General features: G+C 34.9%; 1 protein-coding gene across 2 annotated transcripts in view; it reads left to right on the forward strand.

Moving 5' to 3' along the window:
* Positions 1–20393, forward strand: part of TSHZ1 (teashirt zinc finger homeobox 1) — a 74103-nt gene that overhangs the window by 10094 nt on the left and 43616 nt on the right. The window contains exon 1 of one of the 2 annotated variants that reach the window (XM_039334400.1): positions 4967–7341. The exons of the other annotated variant lie outside the window; for it this stretch is intronic. Coding sequence (XP_039190334.1) covers positions 7317–7341 — 25 coding nt within the window. The 5' untranslated portion in view covers positions 4967–7316. Of the gene's footprint in view, positions 1–4966; positions 7342–20393 lie in introns of those variants that run through there. 2 annotated transcript variants of the gene reach the window in all.

A 20393-nucleotide genomic window follows, 5' to 3' on the forward strand; every position in this document is an offset into this window, starting at 1 on the left:
TGATCTAAAGCATACTATACTTGAAGTATGGTATGTACTACAGTTTTTGCAAATTATGGCTTGGCATAATATAAGAAGTGACAAACCATTGTTGCTTCTGTTCCAGAAGTCACTCTGTTAGAGACAAGAAGTTAGAAAGAGAAGCAGCCTGTTGGCTCTAAACCATATTTTACTTCAGTGTTTGGAAATTCTGTGGGCTTTGAACAAAACTACTATAATTCTGATATTTTGGTGTGATGCCTGGATTTGATTTTGATTGTGCAGAATCAGAGAGAAGATGAGGAAAGTTGCTTAAACTATTTTTCAGGTTAAATATTTTATTCTTTTTTTTGGTTACTGTCTTTTCCCACAAACATTTGCACCTAGAGAACATTATGGTGCAAAGAGGATCAGAATCAAGAATGTTAGCTTTCAGAATGTAGGAACTCGTTTTCTTCTTCACAAAGCCTCACTACAAAATCCAGACTTCGAAAACCAAAAACTAGCATAAATATTTGGCAAGCTTTAAAAGGTCTTGAGGCAAAAGAAGCTGAAAACAGACTAAGAATTGTTAAGACAGAATCAAGGAATGCAAACTGGTCAAGAATCAGGGCCTAAATTTTATATCTGAAACACTTCTTACATTACAAGTATATAGAACACACACACACATATATTTATATATAGAATTGTTTCAGTTTTGATGATTTAGATAAAGAAATGAATATGAATATTTTAATTTCTTGTAGAACCCATCCCTCTCTTGTAGTGACGCTAAAATAAGTATCCTGTACATTCTGCTATTTTTTCTATATTTTTCTTCCTTACAGAATCTTGCTGTATGTATTCTCCACCCCAAAACTTAGTTTTGTAGCTATTACCTGATAAAGGTCTGCTACTGCCACTGTATATGCTGTGAAGGCAGTTAAAATGAGCACTAATCAATCTTACAAAGTCAAGCAATGAGCATTAGGAGGCCACTATCCTGTGACTAAACACACCCCTTTTATGGAGTGTTGGTGCTAATAAAGGGCAGCTTATTACTGAGGCAGAGACCAAAGCTTGGGTGAGGTCAACCATGACTGGCAGTCATCAGTCATTCTTAATGATACTTTTTCTCGTGCTTTCTAAGGGATTCTGAGTAGAGTGCAAATCATTTGGGGTCATCCATAGTTCATGTACCCACAGATGGTAAAGGTTTTGAAAGATAGGTTTAAACTTGTACTTAAAAAAAAAGAACCCCCCAACTAGATAAGTTATTTTCAAGTAGACAATAAACAAACATCAATAGAATCTCCTTCCCTCTTGTAGATCATTATATTTGCTTTCAGTGTGAAAAGATATTTACACACTAGAATGTTTTGTATCTGATAAAGAACTACATAAATTTATTTTTATGATATCTGTCTTCTTTAATTATTGCCTTTGATGTGTATTGGTGACTAAATAGAGCTTAACAGGATTTCTCTCCCTTCTTAAATTTCGTAAAGTGAAACCCAGCCAGTCCCTGACAGATGTCTGTTCCTCACCTTCAGGATTATTTTATAAATCCCTTTCTGATGAGCGGAAGTGTCAAATCAAGGACAGGCCATAAAGCAAAAGTATAAACCTTTTAAAGAGGGATCTTGATAATATATTTAAACATTTTCTACTATTTTTCAAATTGTTATATCTTTGAAAAATATATTTAAAAGTGAAAGAGTTGGATCATAATTTGGCATGTAATGTGATATTATTCCTCATATTCCTTTCAAGTTGCATTTCATGCATATTGAGAAAGTAACTACGCTAGAGATTAAGGAGTACAACTAGTAAGTGGTTTATTAGACTTTCTTTGTCTCTCTTTTACAAAGACTCATTTGTACTATTATAAATTGTTTTGATTGTGGTTTTCCTATGCTCTTCCCCCCTTCCATTTAATTAATTTGCAGCTATAAGTAACAGGTATGAAAGAAATTATATATTTTTTCCTTTTGGTTGACTTTCTTCAAGATTTTTACCTCTGATAAATAGTTTATTTTTGCTGATAAAAGCTACAGTAAACTGAAATCAAGACCTTCTGGTTTCTTCTGTCAGTTTTGAATCACAACACAAGGAAAAATAGGTTGTGTTGCGCATAGAATCCAGAAGTTGTACTGATGTTTGTCGTAATGTACATTTACGTCCACTAGCAACATTCAAAACCTCAGGAAGAAATTACTTATGTTTTGCTAGAACTAAGTTGAAAAAATCCACATGGTCACCAGAGGGCAGCAAAAGGATTCAGAAATCTGTAATATCAAAAGGTCATCTGGATTTTGACATTTCAGATAAGGTAGCCACATCTTTAAAGTTCATAGGTTTGTATAATTAGTTATGTATGAAGCCCATTTGGGAGGTATATTAGCTTGTGAACATATGTACAGCACCTTGTATGTTTGAACAGATGGTTGGAATTCTTATGTAAATAAATACCACAACGCTTTAAACGTGAAACTATTTTCTTTTGATATTCTTTTGTTAGGATTCAGTTGCAACATGTTATATAAAGATAATTCTCTTATTAATTATATACTATTCTTTCAATTTAAAACTAGTCTTTTCAAACTCTACAAGTAAATATATTTCTGATGTTGGTTGGAAAATATGTGCAGCTTTCATAAACAATTGAAATTATACAATTCTACCTATGATAAGAAGTCCTTGTTGAAGCTTTATTCAAGAAAGCACTTAAAGATGAGGGTGTTTATGTATTTAAATTTAAGAATATGCTTTAAGTGCTTTCCTGAATTTGGGCCAATGTTCCTGATGCTTCCTCCTGTTGAGACCAGATGTCATGAGAAACAAATTAGACTTCATGTGTCTGACTTTTTGCTTTCTACATGTAGCCCTGCTTGTTAAGTGTTTTAGTCTTATATATAACCAGTTAGTAGCACAATTTATATTTTTGAAAATGATGGACATAGAGAACTAGAATGTATCTCAAACAGGAATCTGGATATTTGTAGGTAAATTAGTTTTACTTCACAGTATTGCTACTGTTCCCAAACCTTCTAGAAATAGGTTTTAATTATTACATAACTCCTCAAAGCTTTAGTTATTGCAACTAGATAAGCACTAATCACTTGCGATTGATTAACCAAAGATTAAAAATATGTTATATCAGATCCACATTTTCACTGGAATGGATGCATTCATACAACTGTGCAAATCGCAGTTTCTCTATTTTGCTAATCATTGGGGAAAAGCACAAACTAAACTTGTGCAACTGGTTCACTGATTTGTGAGCATAGAAACCCTGAATGTGGTTCAAACTTTTGCATTTAAGTGAATGCTTAAATTGCGTAAAGTTTTCAAATTTAGCTAAATAATTAAAGCATCTAGGGGGGCATTTTAATATGCTACCACAAAGTCTAAACTTTTTAAAATTCGAATCTAACATTCTTGATAATTGAAAGGATTACCTTGGACTAAATTCTTTTTCATCCCAATTAAACTTTTTTGTTAAAGCAGTAAGACTATTACTAGGAATGAGGAAATCCTTCAAAAGGTATTTTTTAAACTTTGGAAGTGCACATACAAGCCAACTTGAAATAAAATTATTAAAATAAGACTGTATTTCCTGGCTCATATGGCATTTAAATACTTATACTGGTTGTCTCTACAGGTGTAGCACAGCCATTTCAATCATGTACTTAAATGCATTACTATTATCTATATTTTATTTTTGTGTATTTTCGAATATATATCCTGCTTTTTTCTCCAGAAGCTCAAAGTAGGTCTCCCTTCATTTTTATCCTCATAATAACTCCATAGATTTGTCAAAAAATTGTGAGATTGTGTGGCCAACAAAACCCCCCAGTGCTGCTTGATTTTTATATGAATTCTAAGAATTGTATCCAAAGATGTCATGTCATTAGTCTAAACCAGGGGTCCCCAATCCCTGGTCCGTGGACCGGTACCGGTCCATAGTATGCCAGCAAGTGGGGTGCACAAACAAGCAAAGCTCCATCCTTGGGATCCAGGCTGTATTCAAAACCACACCCCCTCTGGTCAGCAGAAAAACCTTTCTCCATGGCACCGGTTCCTGGTGCCCAAAAGGTTGGGGACCTCTAGTCTAAACCTTCTGCAATTTACTAGTGCTAGTTCTGCAAATGTTTGCAGAAATTATTGTAGGTAGTTTTCTGTAATTTGGTACTCTCCACATGAATTGTAGTACAGCTGTCAGAAAATTCTGGTTATCATAGTCAGCAACTCTACTAAGGGAATGAGTCTACTCCTTCCCTTTCTGTTGGGCACCACATAGTGCTTAGGTAAATGGTTTATTAAGTTGATGGAAAGCTTATGATTATGGTTCTATCTCCTTTGGCTCATGATGTTCCTTTCTTCCTGAACTGTTCTTGGGGTACCCATAAAGTAAATAAGAGAATTGACACTTGAAAAAAAAATCCATTGGTTTCACCTGCTGCCCAGAACATCTCATCTTATTCTCAATCTGTGTTACAATTAGGTTGCCAAGTTTTCGAGTACAGTATTTGCAGGACTGCTTGTCTTCAATTATCTCTGCTCAGCTTATGAGAACTGGGAAAATAGGCATGGATTCTTTTTATGAAGCAAGAGATATGCCTCCTCTGTTGCAGAACTTGTATTGTGGGAAAATATTACTCTTGAGGGTTTGAATGACCTTGACCTTTCTGTCCTTCTATATCAGTGGTTCTCAACCTGAGGGTCGGGACCCCATTTGGGGTTGAACGACCATTTCACGGGGGTCGCCAAACAACGCAGTCCGCCATTTTCCCCCCTTTTCCTTAGCATTGCTACTCCCTTTTATTCTATTGGCTTTTGAAAGCCAATAGAATAGAGTCTCTTGAATAGAGTCTAATTCTATTGGCTTTCAAAAGCCAATAGGAATTGTCCAGGCTGTCTCTGCCCTGCTGAGTCCGCCAAAAGTCCCATTCTGCAAACGGTGCTGCACCAGTTGAGTAGTCCTTGACTTATGACCGGTTGAGTAGTCCTTGACTTACGACTGGTTGGGGGTCGTGGCATTAAAAAGGTTGAGGACCACTGTTCTATATCCTTATATATAAGGCCAGAAAGCATGATAAGCTCCTTTAATATTAAAGATATTGAATTAAAATATGGGTTGGTAGCCCTCAGTTAATTCTGAATTTTTTGTTTTTTCTATTATCTGATGTACTTTTCTATTCCTGGTGTTTATTGTATTATACATTCTAATTCCTTGTTTTCTATGCTTTTACCAACTGTAAGCCACTAGAGTTGCATAGTACTAATAGTACTAATAATTTATTTTGTGGAGATTTTAACATTTTTGGATCTTAAATTTGTCAGTTACTTGAAAGTCAGCTTGGTTTAGTGGTTAATGCACCAGGCTAGAAATCAGGAGGTTGAGTTGTAGTTCTGCCTTAGGCATAAAAGCCAGCTCGGTGACTTTGAACTAGTCACCCTCTCGTAGCTTGTGACATCAGGCTTTGGCAATAAGTCACTCAGTCAGTTGGATGGATCCACACTTCATTGACCAATGGATCCACATTTTGTTGATCTGAAAAAAATGTACCCTGCACTTGTGGGAAAAATGCTAGGAAGAAAAATAAATTGTCAGACACTTAGCACTAAGACCATCTTAAAAGAGTTATGCAAAAAAACATCAGTCCAACCAAAACCTGGGCATGTGAAAATCTTGGCATAAAGTACTCTTTATTCTTACTGCAGACATTGCTCTACTTACAAACTCTTGAGTTACAAACGTTAGCTGATATGAATAAACCTGTCCATAAGTCCAACCAAGAAGGTCCCAGAAGTCAAGAGAGAAGGCATGCTGTAAACTAACTCTTCCCCTCCTTCTTTTCATATTCTGTTTGTTCCACATGCATATTGTTCACTGTTTGGTTTTGTAGTGACTGCATGTGGTTTGTATTGTGACTGAATGTCTGAAATTAAGTGCAAGAGTAATTTTTATGTTTGCTTGAATTATGAATGAAAGGGACTTGTGAACAGTATCTTGGAACATAACTTGTTCGTAAGTAGAAGAATGTCTACATTGAGATAGTTTCAACCCTATTAAAGGCTACACATTTCAGCTAAAACAGGTTAACATGACATAGATGCATAAAGATCATATACAAGATTTTTTTAGTGTAATTGTATGAGACTCTGGCAAAATGGCTTCTACCTCACATCTTTGCATGTCATAAATCAACATAGCATTTTTGTGTTGGAAAGTTTAGCATCTTATGTGGGCAAAGCTTGTTATATTAACTTTCCTGCCGAAGGTAGTCAACAAAAAAACAATATATTCTTTCAAGGGTGAAATGTAAATCTCTGAAATGTTTTGTATCTTGTAAGATTCAGCTTCTCTACCTTTTGTTAAGGTTTGGTTTTAGGATTTTTCCTTCTCTTTTTTTTTTTTGAGATTTCACTTCTTCAGTCTGTGATTCCACAGCCTGGTTGAAAATATTTCTTTTTCTTTTTTCTTTTGTATTGAATACAGTGTGAGATTTTTTCAGTTAAATAAAATACTTAAATTGTAATCCATGCAAAATGGCTATATGTGAACCCTTGACAATGTCACGAGAATCGATAATGGTCATATGTTAAATGATTTAGCATCATAGTGGTAAGGAAGAGGGAATACAGTTTCAAGATATCCATGTATTTATATTAAAAAATTAAAAGTAAAGTCAGATATGTTTCTCTCTTTCCCTTTTTCTTCTCTAGAGCAGTCAAAAGATGTACTGCATATCCTGTGAAAGGGTGCTTTCAATCCAGTTATCCACTTTGCCCAGTCTCAGATTCCAGAATCTTCTACATACTCTCATTGGTTAAACCACTAAGCTTTTGATTCCTTCCTGATTACACTATGCAAGACATCTATCAAACACTGTCTTATCTGTTTGTAAGGCAGCTCAGGCCTCAGATTTAAGTCATGGGTTTTGGCTACAAGTTGGAGTGTGATTAATAATTGACTAATGTAGCTTTTATTTATCACAGGCTAGCACATTTCACCATTACTGAGTTAACATAAATTAAGTGTAAGCTGTCGTTCAATCTGTTTTTCAACTCTCCCCTCCCCAAATCTTAAGTCTATCTTTCACTTTTTTAGAAACAAAATCCTTACACAGGGCACAGTCTCAGTCAGTGCCAAAAAGTTGATTTCCTTTTCAGTGGAGTCATATATCACTAGCCCTCCCAGCTGCAGTGTCAGCCTCTGACAGAATGACATGTGTCATTTATCAAAGGGGCCAGGCTGGGCCTTGGGAAACGTACATGACAAAGCCTGAGAGAGTTCATTTCGTAGTCCCCTCCTACCCTCCCTGAGCCTCTTGCCAGGAAAGCCTGTGATGTTTCTGTCTTCACAGCATTACTGTAAGTCCTTCAACCTTCACAGAATTAACCCTTAGAGCTACAGCCATCATCACTACTACGGGATATTCCTTAGAGAGTTCTGCCATCTGATTTTTTTAAAAATTTAATTTAATTTATTTTTAGGTAAGAATGTGATTAGCAATGATATGTTGCTGGAAAATTCTACCACTTGATTTCCTGTCATATCTACTTATAGTTTCTTAAAAGTAATTTATGATATGGATAGTATACAAGAACAAAAATACTAAGTTTTGTCATAGCAAGGCAAAGCCTAAAAACTCAACAGTACAATAAAATGTCACTTTAAATCCTAAATAGTATGGAGTGAACAACATTGTTCATACTAAGGTTTACTGCTGAGTTGTAAAAAGCTTTGGCACTGTAAAAGTGCAGAAGAAACTTGTGTATGTGAATGATTTTTTGCTTAAATATTCCACCTGATAAACATTTTGTATGGCTGTTTCAAACAATGAGTTGAAATAAGAACAGCTAGTATTTCTTTTGAATGGAATTTAATGTTTGAATTTCATAACATTTTAAAAATGAAGTGATTTGCTTAGCTTTCAAAATTCTTGCAGAAGGTGTTTTTCTTAGTAGAAAAGAAGCAAATGCACATCAGTTTTTTTAATACTCAGGGTGTCACTTACATTGAATTATTTAATATCTGTAATCATGTTATTCAGTCCTATAACCAAGGTAATGATTAACAGTTTAAATGTGAAAATTATTTTCTCTCAAATCTGCAGAATACACTGCAAAATGTAAAAATGTATTTTGGTAAAACAAGTATAACAATGGAAAAATATTTTTTCTCTCTGTCTTACATACAGTATACAGATTCCTTTAAAAACAGTATGCATAGTTGGCTGTCACAATAATATTATTTACGGCATCCAAAAATCATTTACAGATACAGCTAAGGGGATTCAAGCCTCAGTTAGGAACTTTCTAGAAAGGAATCTTATAAATTAGCTATTGCTCAGGAGTGGCTGTTTTCTAGTCAGGGTTGGTCCTTTCATTTGTCTACATAAGGCTAATTTATTTTTGCAGCCAGATGTCAGCTGACAGCCATCACTCAGAGTTTCCTTCCCCCACTGTTAGGAGGTCGGAAAAACAGTCACGTTTTCCATTGTACAAAATCCCTATCAACATTATTGAAGATGGATGTATCTTTAAAGCAAAGATTGATTGTGGATATCGGAGTTATGGTGTCATTTATCATGGTGAATATTATTTAGACTTGGATTGTACAAGGCTGTAACTTGAGACACAGCCAGGGGAGGGACAATCTGGAAACGAGGATCCATGAACTTTAATGGATGGATGCTTTTTCAAAGCTCCACGCACTGTAGTATGATTTACTTTTTTTATAGAAAAGAAACAAGCATTTCAGTTTTAAAGGGCCAGCATGCCTTGTTTCCTTTTGTGGATCCTTTATAGACATAAAAGGCTCACAGCTGAGACACAAATAGAATGATACTATATGAATTTTACATGTATACAATTAATCATAGTTTAAATATATCACCATGAGAGACATTAAATGAAGTGTACTCAAAGCTTTTGATTGCTTGAGCTTTTACTCATGTTGCTAGAAAAGTGCCCCAATATATTTGTATTATGTAAGAAATAGAATTATGTAAAATTATGGTGGCATTAAATATAACATAATAATCATTGTGTTATATTGTGCAGGCGTTCTATATCAAATTGAGTCCAAAACATCTAGTTGTTCACTCTTGAAGTCTCCTACCGGTAGAATGACTGAAAAAAACTCAGTTGTTCAACATAGCAACACTGTAAATGTTTGGGTATGTTAAAATATGTTCTAAAAGTATAGATTTGCAATATATACTTAATTCTTTGGATGTGTGAACACATGGTATGCATGCAAGAAAATTTTCTAGGGAAGGGCCAGTTTTAACACTAATATTAAGGATGTGCTGTATATGCTGGCGTTTAAATTAGAGGCCTTTGAAAAGTGAAGTTGGTTTGCATTTTAATATAGAAACATGGCAATACAATTTTAGTCACCAGCTTATTCTAGATTCTAGAACATTCACAAAGTTCACAAACATTCATGAAGGTCATATACCATGTTTCTCAATATAGTTCATTTCTACTTCATATTTTTTGTCATTAAAGTGAATTAACTTTAATCTGTTGTAAAGATTCAGCTGAATCATAAAATCTAGGTCATCTTGTGAAGTACAGAATAGATGTGTGGTACAAACACCCTGATGGCTTAAAATATAATTTTTGAAAGTATATGCATGCTAATCAATCTCAAAGTAATCTTGATAGTGTAATGGCATAAATCCAACTGCAGCTTATTCAACTGTTGCTCTGGCTGCTTACTTGCATCATAAAAATAGTCCTGGTTATACTCAGCTTGATGCCTTGTAGAATTAGTTTTGAGCAATAAAATCTAAACATTAGATATCTAGCTTCCATTTAATATAGACCATAGATTAACTGCATGTGGAGACCCTTTATTTTAGTCTTCAACTAATGGCATTCTAATGTTTTAACTAAATCTTAGTTTGTTTATATGTTACTATTTATTATAGTTTATTATCTTTGTATAATTTCTTCCAACACTGCCTATTAAAGGTTGAATTAAAGATCTAGAATAAAATTTGTTTGCATAAATAAATTTGTATTTCATTAAAAATATAAGATGCCTTTAAATTAAATTGAATTTCTCGTGATTGCATCTCTACAGTTTTCTTGGCAATGTTAAGGGAATAGATTGCTATTCTTTCAAATATTTTTGTTAAATTTCCCAATATAATGAAGACCTCTGAAGTTTTCAGGCAATCCCACATTTAAGTATGAACTAGGACTGACCTTGTTCAATTTTTGATATTACCCAAGGTCAGCCAGGTGTGGGTACCTGCTGAGGCTCTTACTACACACTTATAAATACCATTGTTTCTATCATTAAAAAAATGGAGGAAGATACTAGGTATTAAACTACAAGGTTTTACTAAGTGAGAAGAATATAAAACATTAATAAATTTCTGTGTCATTACAGTATAGAATGAAGCAACAGAAAGGGAAAATAATTGAGCATCTGTTCAAATTGCATTTATCTTCTATTTCAAACTAATGAGGAAAATCTATCATATGGAACAATAAAGGGTATTTATTTTTCCAAACACTGATTTACTTATTAAGGCTGATCTTGCATTTATATTTAGATATTAACAGCTCATGCTTCTTTGTGGCATGTGTACATTCTAAGAATGTATACATGCCACAGAGAATGCACCAATGTACATCTAAGAATGTACCAGTTTACATTCAAAGCAGTTAATTAACTATATAGTAATCTAGGTAAAATAGAACATTTGTAGGATAAGTTATTTCATCATTTCAGGGGATATCAGACTTTTAGAGTCCCAAATCTGAGCCCATCATGTTAATAGTGGTAGCGCAAAAGAAAAATAACATTCACTAGTCTTGCAAGTTTGTCAACATTTCACCAGATTTTGATAAAGTCATAACATGTTGATTTTTCTTAGTGGATGAATGTTCTAATTCACATTACAGGATCTACTAAAGGAATAATTGTTAGCCTCATGTACATACATTTTTTGCCTCTTTTTATCTTATCTGCTACTTTTAATAACTTTGGGAGTAATATCATTAAGTCTGCAGTTCTGTATACTGTGGGATTTGCTCTTGATTGATTGCTGGTTTATTATTCTTATAAGCATGTTTACTTTCATACATAGAAGGAAAAAATTGTAATCTGGTTGTTCCTTTAAGATAGGATGCTGTCAATATTGATAAGTGTACATAGTGAGATTTGATTAAAAAAACTCATTGCCATCAGATGAAATAGTTGCAATAAGATATATTTCAAAATAAGTGTTTGGAAATAAGATTTGTAAAAGTCAAAGATTTGTAAATATTTGTGTTTAGGATCAACTTGATTTACCAGTTAATCGGAAAAAATTGGCTTAGTTACTAACAGTTTGACTTAACTGGATTTAGGTTTGGGTTGTCAGTTTTATTCTATGCCAGTAATACTCTATGTATAGGAATATTTTTCCAAATTAAAAAAAATGCAACATGTTTATAAATAGGAAGTACTTTATCAAATTCATATTTATCATAGCCACTGTAATGTTGACTAGGGGTCAAGTTCATTATAGTAAATAACAGCCTAACTATTATTAATGCATGTAAGTCTATGCCACAGTTATGATATAAGACTACTGTTTCCTGATTAAAACTATTTGATGACAGAGATGGAATGTAGATTATCTCTGCCTTATGTTTACTGATATCAGCTTATTCTGCCTTTTTTTTTTTGACAATGGAATACATTAATGTAGACATACCTCACAGAATGGACTTTTGAGCTTCAGAAAGTAAAGAATTCATAAAGGTGTCTAATTTCAGTACTCACATTGTATATCCATAAACTATACATATTTATCATGGCATATTACAGAATGCAGCAACTACTGATTTTCATTTTTTCCTGAGTATCTCAATGAGGTGATTTATTATAGTTATCCATCTTAAGGGTCATCTATCAACTTTTAGTTGCTACAAAATCAAACAAGCAGCTGCTTGCTTTGAATCAATCAGAAAACTTACCATTTATCACATTCAGTATGATTTTTGTGTTAACTGAATTACAGTATTATGCATAACACTAAAATAAAAAATATTATTATTTGCTATTATATTGATGGTTTAAATATAAACAAAAACTGTTAGCAAACTATATATAGGTTCTATTCCAGTAAATAATAATAATTTCTGAAAAATGCTAATTCTGGTCAAATATTGCTGTTCTTATTAAGAAAAGATCTATAGTCATGCCATTAGATCTAAGTTCTTAACAATATTTATCTCATTTGTCCTCAACTAGCTAGTGGCCTGAGCCTATTTTACAGAAGGAACACTGAGAAACTATGATTACACACAACATTCTTTTGAGCATGTTTTGTTATTCCTAGCTCTTATTACTGAATCAAAGGAAAGAAGTCAATCTTCATTCTTCTTATGCTGTAATCAATTACCATTTTGGGATATGCTTAGTCATTAGTTAATACTTTCAATAATTAAAAGTAAGAATATGATATATGACTGTTTTGAAAATCCAAACAATTCAATTCATCCTGGATATATTGTACAGAATTTGATGTTGAGGACTCTAGAACACATTCAAAGAGAATTGATCTGCAGGTAGCTTCTGCACAAAGGAAAGTTAGGTTTACATCATGGGTCCCTAACCCCAGTCCGTGGACTGGCACCGGGCCACAGCATGCCAGAAACCAGGCTGCACAAACAAGCGAAGTTCCATCTGTGGAATGCAGACAGCATGTGAAACCAGGCACCTTCTGGTCTGTGGAAAAAACTTTCTCCAGAGAACCTGTCCCTGGTGCCCAAAAGATTGGGGGCCACTGGTTTACATGATTTCTCAGTGTCAGAAAAAAAATATGTTTGTGTGTTCTATTTAATAGGAATAGCATTTATACATGACAGTAATTTTGTAGCCTACAACCTGCTAAGGAACTTCTCTAAGTTGTCAAGAAGCTTCATAGAGGTAAGGGAGAAAAGTTTTTGAGTATCATGTTTGATGATGTAATTGTTATGGACTATATCAGCCTTGAACTATGGTGCTGGAGAAGACTCCTGCGAGTCCCTTGGACTGCAAGGTGTTCAAACCAGTCAGTCCTAGAAGAGATCAACCCCGACTTCTCTTTAGAAGGCCAGATCCTGAAGTTGAAATTCAAATACTTTGGCCACCTAATGAGAAGGAAGGACTCACTGGAGAAGGGCCTAATGCTGGGAAAGATTGAGGGCAATAGAAGAAGGGGACGACAGAGAATGAGATGGCTGGATGGAGTCACTGAAGCAGTAGGTGTGAACTTAAATGGACTCCAGAAGATGGTAGAGGACAGGAAGACCTGGAGGAACGTTGTCCATGGGGTCGTGATGGGTCGGACACGACCTCGCAATTAACAACAACAACATATCAGCTACAGCCCACTTTGAAAAAACACTGCATAAATTTAAATTCATCTAATATTTGAACTTGTAAGAACAACAAATATTAAAACTAGTTTTATGTTCAGATAAATCAGAAGTCAAGTTTTTGATAGTAGGTAGATAAGTGTACTTTGTCCTGCTTATTAATACAAAGAAATGATTGCTTTTTATATGTATAGCCTTAGTTTTTTCCTTGTTCCATGCTAGTGTTAGTATCATTTCCACAGAAATTTCCATGGTTCCATTTTAACACATGCAGATTAAAAGTACAAGAAGATTTAGGATACAATAAATGTGATATGGTATAAAAGATAAAATATGTAAAAAGCCAGTAGTTATTCTGAGTTGCATTGCAGTTGTGTGTGAAATGAAAATATGTATAGTATGCATAATTTATATCACAAATTAACATATTTGATCTTCAGAAATATGTGTGATTACACTCTTCAATTAATTTGTGTTCAGTTGGTAGACTGTGTCAGCACTGAAGACATTATATACTGTATGTTACATATAATCCTGTAATCGAGTCAATTGTCTAATAAATAGATAACAGTATGATTATGAAATTGACCATTTTTTTGATACTCTTAGTACAAAATGTATAAATTATATTTGTAATCTGGGGAAATTGAGATTTACTAACTTTAATTATAGTAAACAAAAATGGTTTTAATCTCTCACTTGCTAGTAGATAACATATTCAGTTTTTGTAATTTTTCAATAAGATTTTGAAAAAAATGGGTAGTACACACTTTTGTACCCATAGGCCAGGGCTTTTCAACCAGTGGTACAGGTACCATCTGTGGTACATTGGCACCTGGCAGGTGGTACGCGACCATCCTAAAAAAGTGGTAGTGGGGGAGGGGAATGAGAGCGCCACCGGGTGGGCAGGCAGGTGTCTTGCTCGGCTGTGCCTTGGGGGGCACTTTTTTCAGTGCCATTGTAACTTCGAACAGTCACTAAAAACTTGATGACCAAAAAAAAAAAGGAAAAAAGTGATAAGGTACAGGTAGTCCTCAACTTACAACAGTTCGCTTATTGACTGTTCAAAGTTACAATGGCACTGAAAAAGTGTCCCCCAAGCCACAACCAAGCAAGACACTTGCCTGCCCGCCCGGTGGCGCTCTTCCTCCTGTCCGAGGTTTTCATTATTGTGAGCATTTCTGTTGAGGATTGACAGTGGGGGTGGGGTGGGGGTGTGTTTGGTTTTTATTCCCTCCGTCTGCTGGGTGGTTGCAGCAGGTTTTGGTCACTTCACATGACCCTGGGACACTGTGACCGCCATAAATATGAATCAGTTGCCCAGCATCTGAATGTAAATCACAAGACCCTGGAGATGCTGCAACATTCCAGCTGATCGGTGCTTCTTCAGGGCTCAGCAGAAGCATCAGGATCAGTGCTGAGCTCCAGCTGGAGCTTGGCACTGATCCTGGTGCTTCTGCAGCTCCAGCCATCTCTCGCTCAAGCTTGTGCTGTGCTGCCACTGGTTCAGCTCATTCCCCTCCCCCGCTACCACTTTTCTAGGATGGTCGCGTACCACCTGCCAGGTGCCAATGTACCACACATGGTACCCGTACCACTGGTTGAAAAGCCCTGTAATAAAAGACACTTTATGTTCCACCAGCAGATTCTCCCTCCTCTCTTGAGCATTTCTTTGTCAGTTCTTGAATTTCATTTTGTTCCATGTAAGAGACAATTTTTTTTAAAGAGTAAAGACAGAGATGCTATTTTCACTAATTATTTTATTGTTTCAAACTTGGATAGTTAGCTCTATAATAGATCTAGTGCTAAATCTTGAATCCAGCGTAGAGAAATTCAGTGTTCAACTGGTATTAGGTACTTTTATTTATGTTAACTTTTTAAATAAAAGAAAGACCCAATAGGTCTTTCACTGTCATTTTCCTATATTGCTTTCCTGTACATAAGACTGTATTTCATAAGAAATTACTCCTTCTAAATTGATTTCTATAAAGATAGTTTGCTCAGTTTTCAACTAATATCGCTAAAATTGATCAGGCATTGTCCCACTATTTAATTTCTATGCAATGCACAGAAAATTGCTAGGATCCCAAGGCAAATTTCTGAATTTTGACCTTTTTAAAAATTGTTGTTTCTCCAAATATGGAGATAAATTTGTGATTGGATAGAGAAGAAGCAAGCTTAATAGTAATGATGATTCAAGGCTCGACTATTAGACTATTACATAATTCATATATAGTTTTAGGTAGACATATAAAATAAAGAGATAGGTTAACAAAAGAGAAAGCATTATCTTGATATGTATGAACATTGACTGGGCAACCAATGTAGTAAAATTTCTGCTAGTAATTAATTGGGCTCTGCTTACTTATCTGACTTTCAACTATACTTACATATCTGTAAATTAAATATTACAAAGATAATTTAAATTTTTAATTTGCTGTCTTCCAAACTAAGAATACCTTCATTTGGGGGAGTTTTACAGGTAATCCTTCAGGTACGAATGTTCATTTAGTGAGTTTTCACAAAAACGAATTTATTCAGAAAGGGTACTTACATTAGAAATTCAAAATTGCAAGCAAAAAGAGGCCTCTGTAACCATGAGCCGAGGTGGCGCAGCAGTTAGAGTGCAATACTGCAGGCCACTTTAGCTGACTGTGTTCAGCAGGTCAGCGGTTCAAATCTCACCGGCTCAAGGTTGATTCAGCCTTCCATCCTTCCGAGGTAGGTAAAATGAGGACCCAGATTGTTGGGGGCAATGTAAATATATATATATATACATTGCTTACTGGTGTACACCGCTTAGAGAGTGCTTGCACTTAAAGCGGTATATAAGTCTCACAAATAAATAAATAAATAAATAAATAAATGTAACTTGGATTCAATTACTGTTGCAGCTGCAGCCATGTTTAACTCTGTGACTTGCCTGGGCCATTTGGGTTACAAATGCAATTTCCTGAAGCCAGAAGGGTTTTTTTTTCCTGGTCACATGACCAAACAAGAGCGGAGCCAGCGCAGGCTTGTTTTTTTTTTTTTTTGGTGCTGTGTGGGGAATCTGCTTCTGCCTGGGCTTGACAACTGCTCCTGTAAGTAGTTTAATTTTTTTTCTTGTTACTCTGTAGTGGGAAATGTTCTGCTTTTTAAGTACTTTACTTTGCAGACTATTGTGTTTGTAAGTACAGTACTTTGCAAAGCTAAAGTTTATTTGCATTTTCCTTGAAACTCCTTGTAGAAATGCTATCCAGGATCTACACAAAGCATTCTATAATGTGTTTCTTTGCTTTTATTTTGAAGATTGGTGTATATTACTGTAGTTTGTAGGTTTTAAATTTAAATTGCTGTCAGAAGTTGTGGGTGCCCCATCACTGGAAGCTTTTAAGAAGAGACTGGATAAGCATTTATCAGAAATACTCTTGTTGTAAGACCAGCGGGTTAGACTAGATGCCCTCAAGGTCCCTTCCATCTCTGTTACTGTTGCAAGCTGAGAGTTCTGCAAATCCCTGCCCCATCTCCCTCTGGGTACCAAGCTGGAGACTCTTAAGCTAACTAGGGGCAAGTGGTTTTTTTTAAAGCATTTGCTCTGGGCAGCTGAAGATGCTTGAGCTAACTAACAGCAGTTGTTTTTTTAAAAAAGCACCTGCAATGGCTGCAAGCCCTGCTTGGAGGCAGTTTAGTTCCTGAGCCAACTGCACTGGAAACAGCTGATGGGCAGCCGGTGAGAAAGCCTCTTAGTTCAATTAACGTGGCAGTGATCAGTTAACAAATCGGAGGAAATAGTAAGTCAGATCTTCATTTAACAACCCATTTGATTCAATTAATGAATTTGATTTTAAAAATTTGTAAAATTGAGTCTGATTCATTTGACAAATTTTTTGACTTACGGGCCTAATGGGCAGGCTCCATTAGGTTTGTACCTCGGGGACTACCTGTACTGTGATGGAAATGTTATTGTGGTGCTTCAAGACATAAAAATTTATCAGTGTGTGGAATCAGTATTCTTTTTCATCTCGGATACATACGAAATCTGACATAAGATTACAATTGCCATTATTGGGTGAATCCCTTTTCCTGGCTTCTCCATTGATTTGTTGGAAGCCAGCAGTGAAAGTTGCAACTGGCACTCATATGGCCACAGAATGCAGCAGCCACTGTAATTGTGAGCTGGTTTCCAAGTGCCTGGCTTGTGATGATGTGACTGTGGGAATGTTGCAATGCCTACACTACAGTACGAGGAATGGTTGTATGCCCCTTGTTCAATGCTGTTTTATCTTCAGATGGTCACTGAATGAATGGTTCCTGAATGAGGGCTATCTGCACTTGGATTATCCTTTTCCAGCTAAAGAAAAAGTTTTTGCAATTTTGTAAATATTGCAAGTTTTTTCTTTAGGAATGCTGTTTTTATATTTTATTTTATATCTAAGTATAAAAACCTGGTACAAAATGTCGAATTGCTTAAAGTACTTTATAATTTTCTTTACTTCAGATGATCATTGGCTTGGTGATTGCCTCTTCATCAGGTAATGAGAATAGGTAAACCAGATAGTGCCAAAGGAAAAAACCCATGAAAAAGGACAGAAAATCAGAAGTCAGGGTCTGCAGAGAATACAAGTTAACAGATATGTAATGCATTATTATTATTATTATTTAGTGTATGGCATACCATGTCAGGGAAGTCTATACATGCTAGACACGGCTAGTTCATTCTGTTTGGTACTTGTGTGTCTATCCTTAGTGCACTCTTGGAGGCAAACTTGCTTTACATCAATTAATTAGCAGTGCTTGAGTTGCTGGCTCTTCCAGGCTCCTCTGCCAGTATCACTTTGCCTTGTACCGCAATGCCTCACGTTCAGTAGGTCCTGGGTTGGCTTCTTTCTGCACAAACGAATACAGCTAGCTTTTCCCCCAGCAAAGTGGTACCCATTTATCTACTCACAATATTGCATTCTTTCAAATTGCTAGGTGGGCAGGAGCTAGGGATCAAGCAATAGGAGCTTATTTTGTCTCACAGAGCGAGGCTCAAATTGCAAGATTGCAAATCATTATTGGCTGGCATTTCCAGTGTCATTGTCTCTGTGCCACTGCGTCCCCGTAATGTAATGTATTAAATAAATGTATTTGCTGTTGCCATAGGAAATATGAAAATATAATTCAGAAAGCATCATATTTTAAGTTTCATTTCAGTGTATTCTGGAGATACTCAAACAACTATGCAAAATTTAATTTTTAAATTCTGCTTTCGTTTTTTGGGGAAGCAAAATAATTTTTAGGCATGTTTTACTCTACTTGTATATTTTTTTCTTTTAAATGAAACAAAATGTAAAATTCCTATCTAGAAGAATGATAGTTGTTAACACTGTTACATCTGTCCTATAAATTGTATAAAAGGAGTAATATTAGTTTAATTAAATATGGGCAAGATTCCTGTAGCATAAACATATGGAAATCTCATGCACTTGATTTATATATGATCAACACAAATAAATTACCATACTGTTCCTATTTTTTATTAAGTTTTGTCAGAGAATATGAGAACTACTCTTCTGAATAATTGCAGTTAGTTGATCTCTGGATACCAATTAAACAATGTGTTAGTGAAAACCCAATTGCTATATATAACACACCTGAAATTCTAGAATATAAGTTCAGTCTTTACAAGTTGATATCTAGACCTAAATTATTCTAGTTAATTAGTAAACTAGTAGATTGGAACCAACGTACTAGAATTTAAGGATTTGGAGTTATTTATATCTATATGACAATTGCATTTCCACTAGCAATATTTAACCTATTTTAAAGTTTCAACTTTCTTACTGATTTTTATTTTGCTGCATAATTTAAACTAAAAAAAAACCTCACTCAAAATAGTATGCTAAATCTTTATTTTTCTCTACTATTTCAAAGTTTTAGTCATAGATTTCTAAATTTATTTTAAAAATTTGGACATCAGTATAATCGAATAATGTTAACATGGTTAGTGATCAAAAAAAAGTTTACAGTTTAACATGAACTAAGGAATTCCTAAAACAAAGACAATTAATAAAATAGAAATTTAAATAAAATAAGTGGCAGTCTAATGATAATAAGATATGGTGCAATAAAAGCTTGAAAATATGAACTCCTGAACTAAATTAAGTGCTGAAATGGAAATACATTCATGTCTGTATCTCAGCATACTAATTTTAACTTGGTGCTTTCTTCACAGGTAAAAATTCCCAAAACCTGTAACCTGTGCAAAGTTCAGAAAGAATATAAAGAATTCCACTTTTTAGCTATATCTTTTTTAACCTTAACTACACGCATTAAATAAGAAACAAGTATGGTTAATGATACACATTTTTAAAATTGTTCGGTTTTTGTGAACAAATCAAAGCAGGAAATAGAGGAAATTTGTCTCTACTTTCGTTTTAATGCATTTTCCCCAAAACTGCAATTTTGCGAGGTAACTTGGGCTGAGAGGAAGTGACTGGCCCAATCAGCTGGCTTTCATGCCTAAAGCAGCACTAGAATTCACAGTCTCCTGGTTTCTACGTCAACCATTAAACAAACTGGCTCCCATTGATACTGAGCATATGACTATAGCCTTAAATTGTTACTAAATGTACTGGTATAAAAATAGTCTGTCCCCTTTCAGAGCAACACAATCCCACCACAACCTAATGATATATAAATTTTTTAACATTTCATCATTCATTATTGTGGAATTAAAAGCAGGTAATCTAGGATTATTAAGAAGTGTTGATATGCCCCTTTCACTGCCAACAGTTCCCTCTGCAGCCATTTTTCTCTTTATCTTTTCTTTCCCCTTTTTCCTTATTTTCTATCATACAGTCATTTCCCAGATTTAAAACAGGAAAGGAAAGCAGACCTCTGCTATTTTATTTGAAGAAAATCCAAAGCTATATCTGCATGTTCCATATTAATAGTACTCTGAAATAATCAATTTTTTAATTATTTTATTTGGGGAAGAAGTTGTATCATATGTACGTAGTCATTTCAGCCCTACTTTTTCTTCGCTTGAGGTTGATTGTGATAAACAGTGTCAGACTTCAATTTTC

This window comes from Crotalus tigris, unplaced genomic scaffold, assembly GCF_016545835.1.
Source record: "Crotalus tigris isolate CLP2741 ecotype Arizona unplaced genomic scaffold, ASM1654583v1 scf7180000017630.2799268, whole genome shotgun sequence".
NCBI lineage: Eukaryota > Metazoa > Chordata > Lepidosauria > Squamata > Viperidae > Crotalus > Crotalus tigris.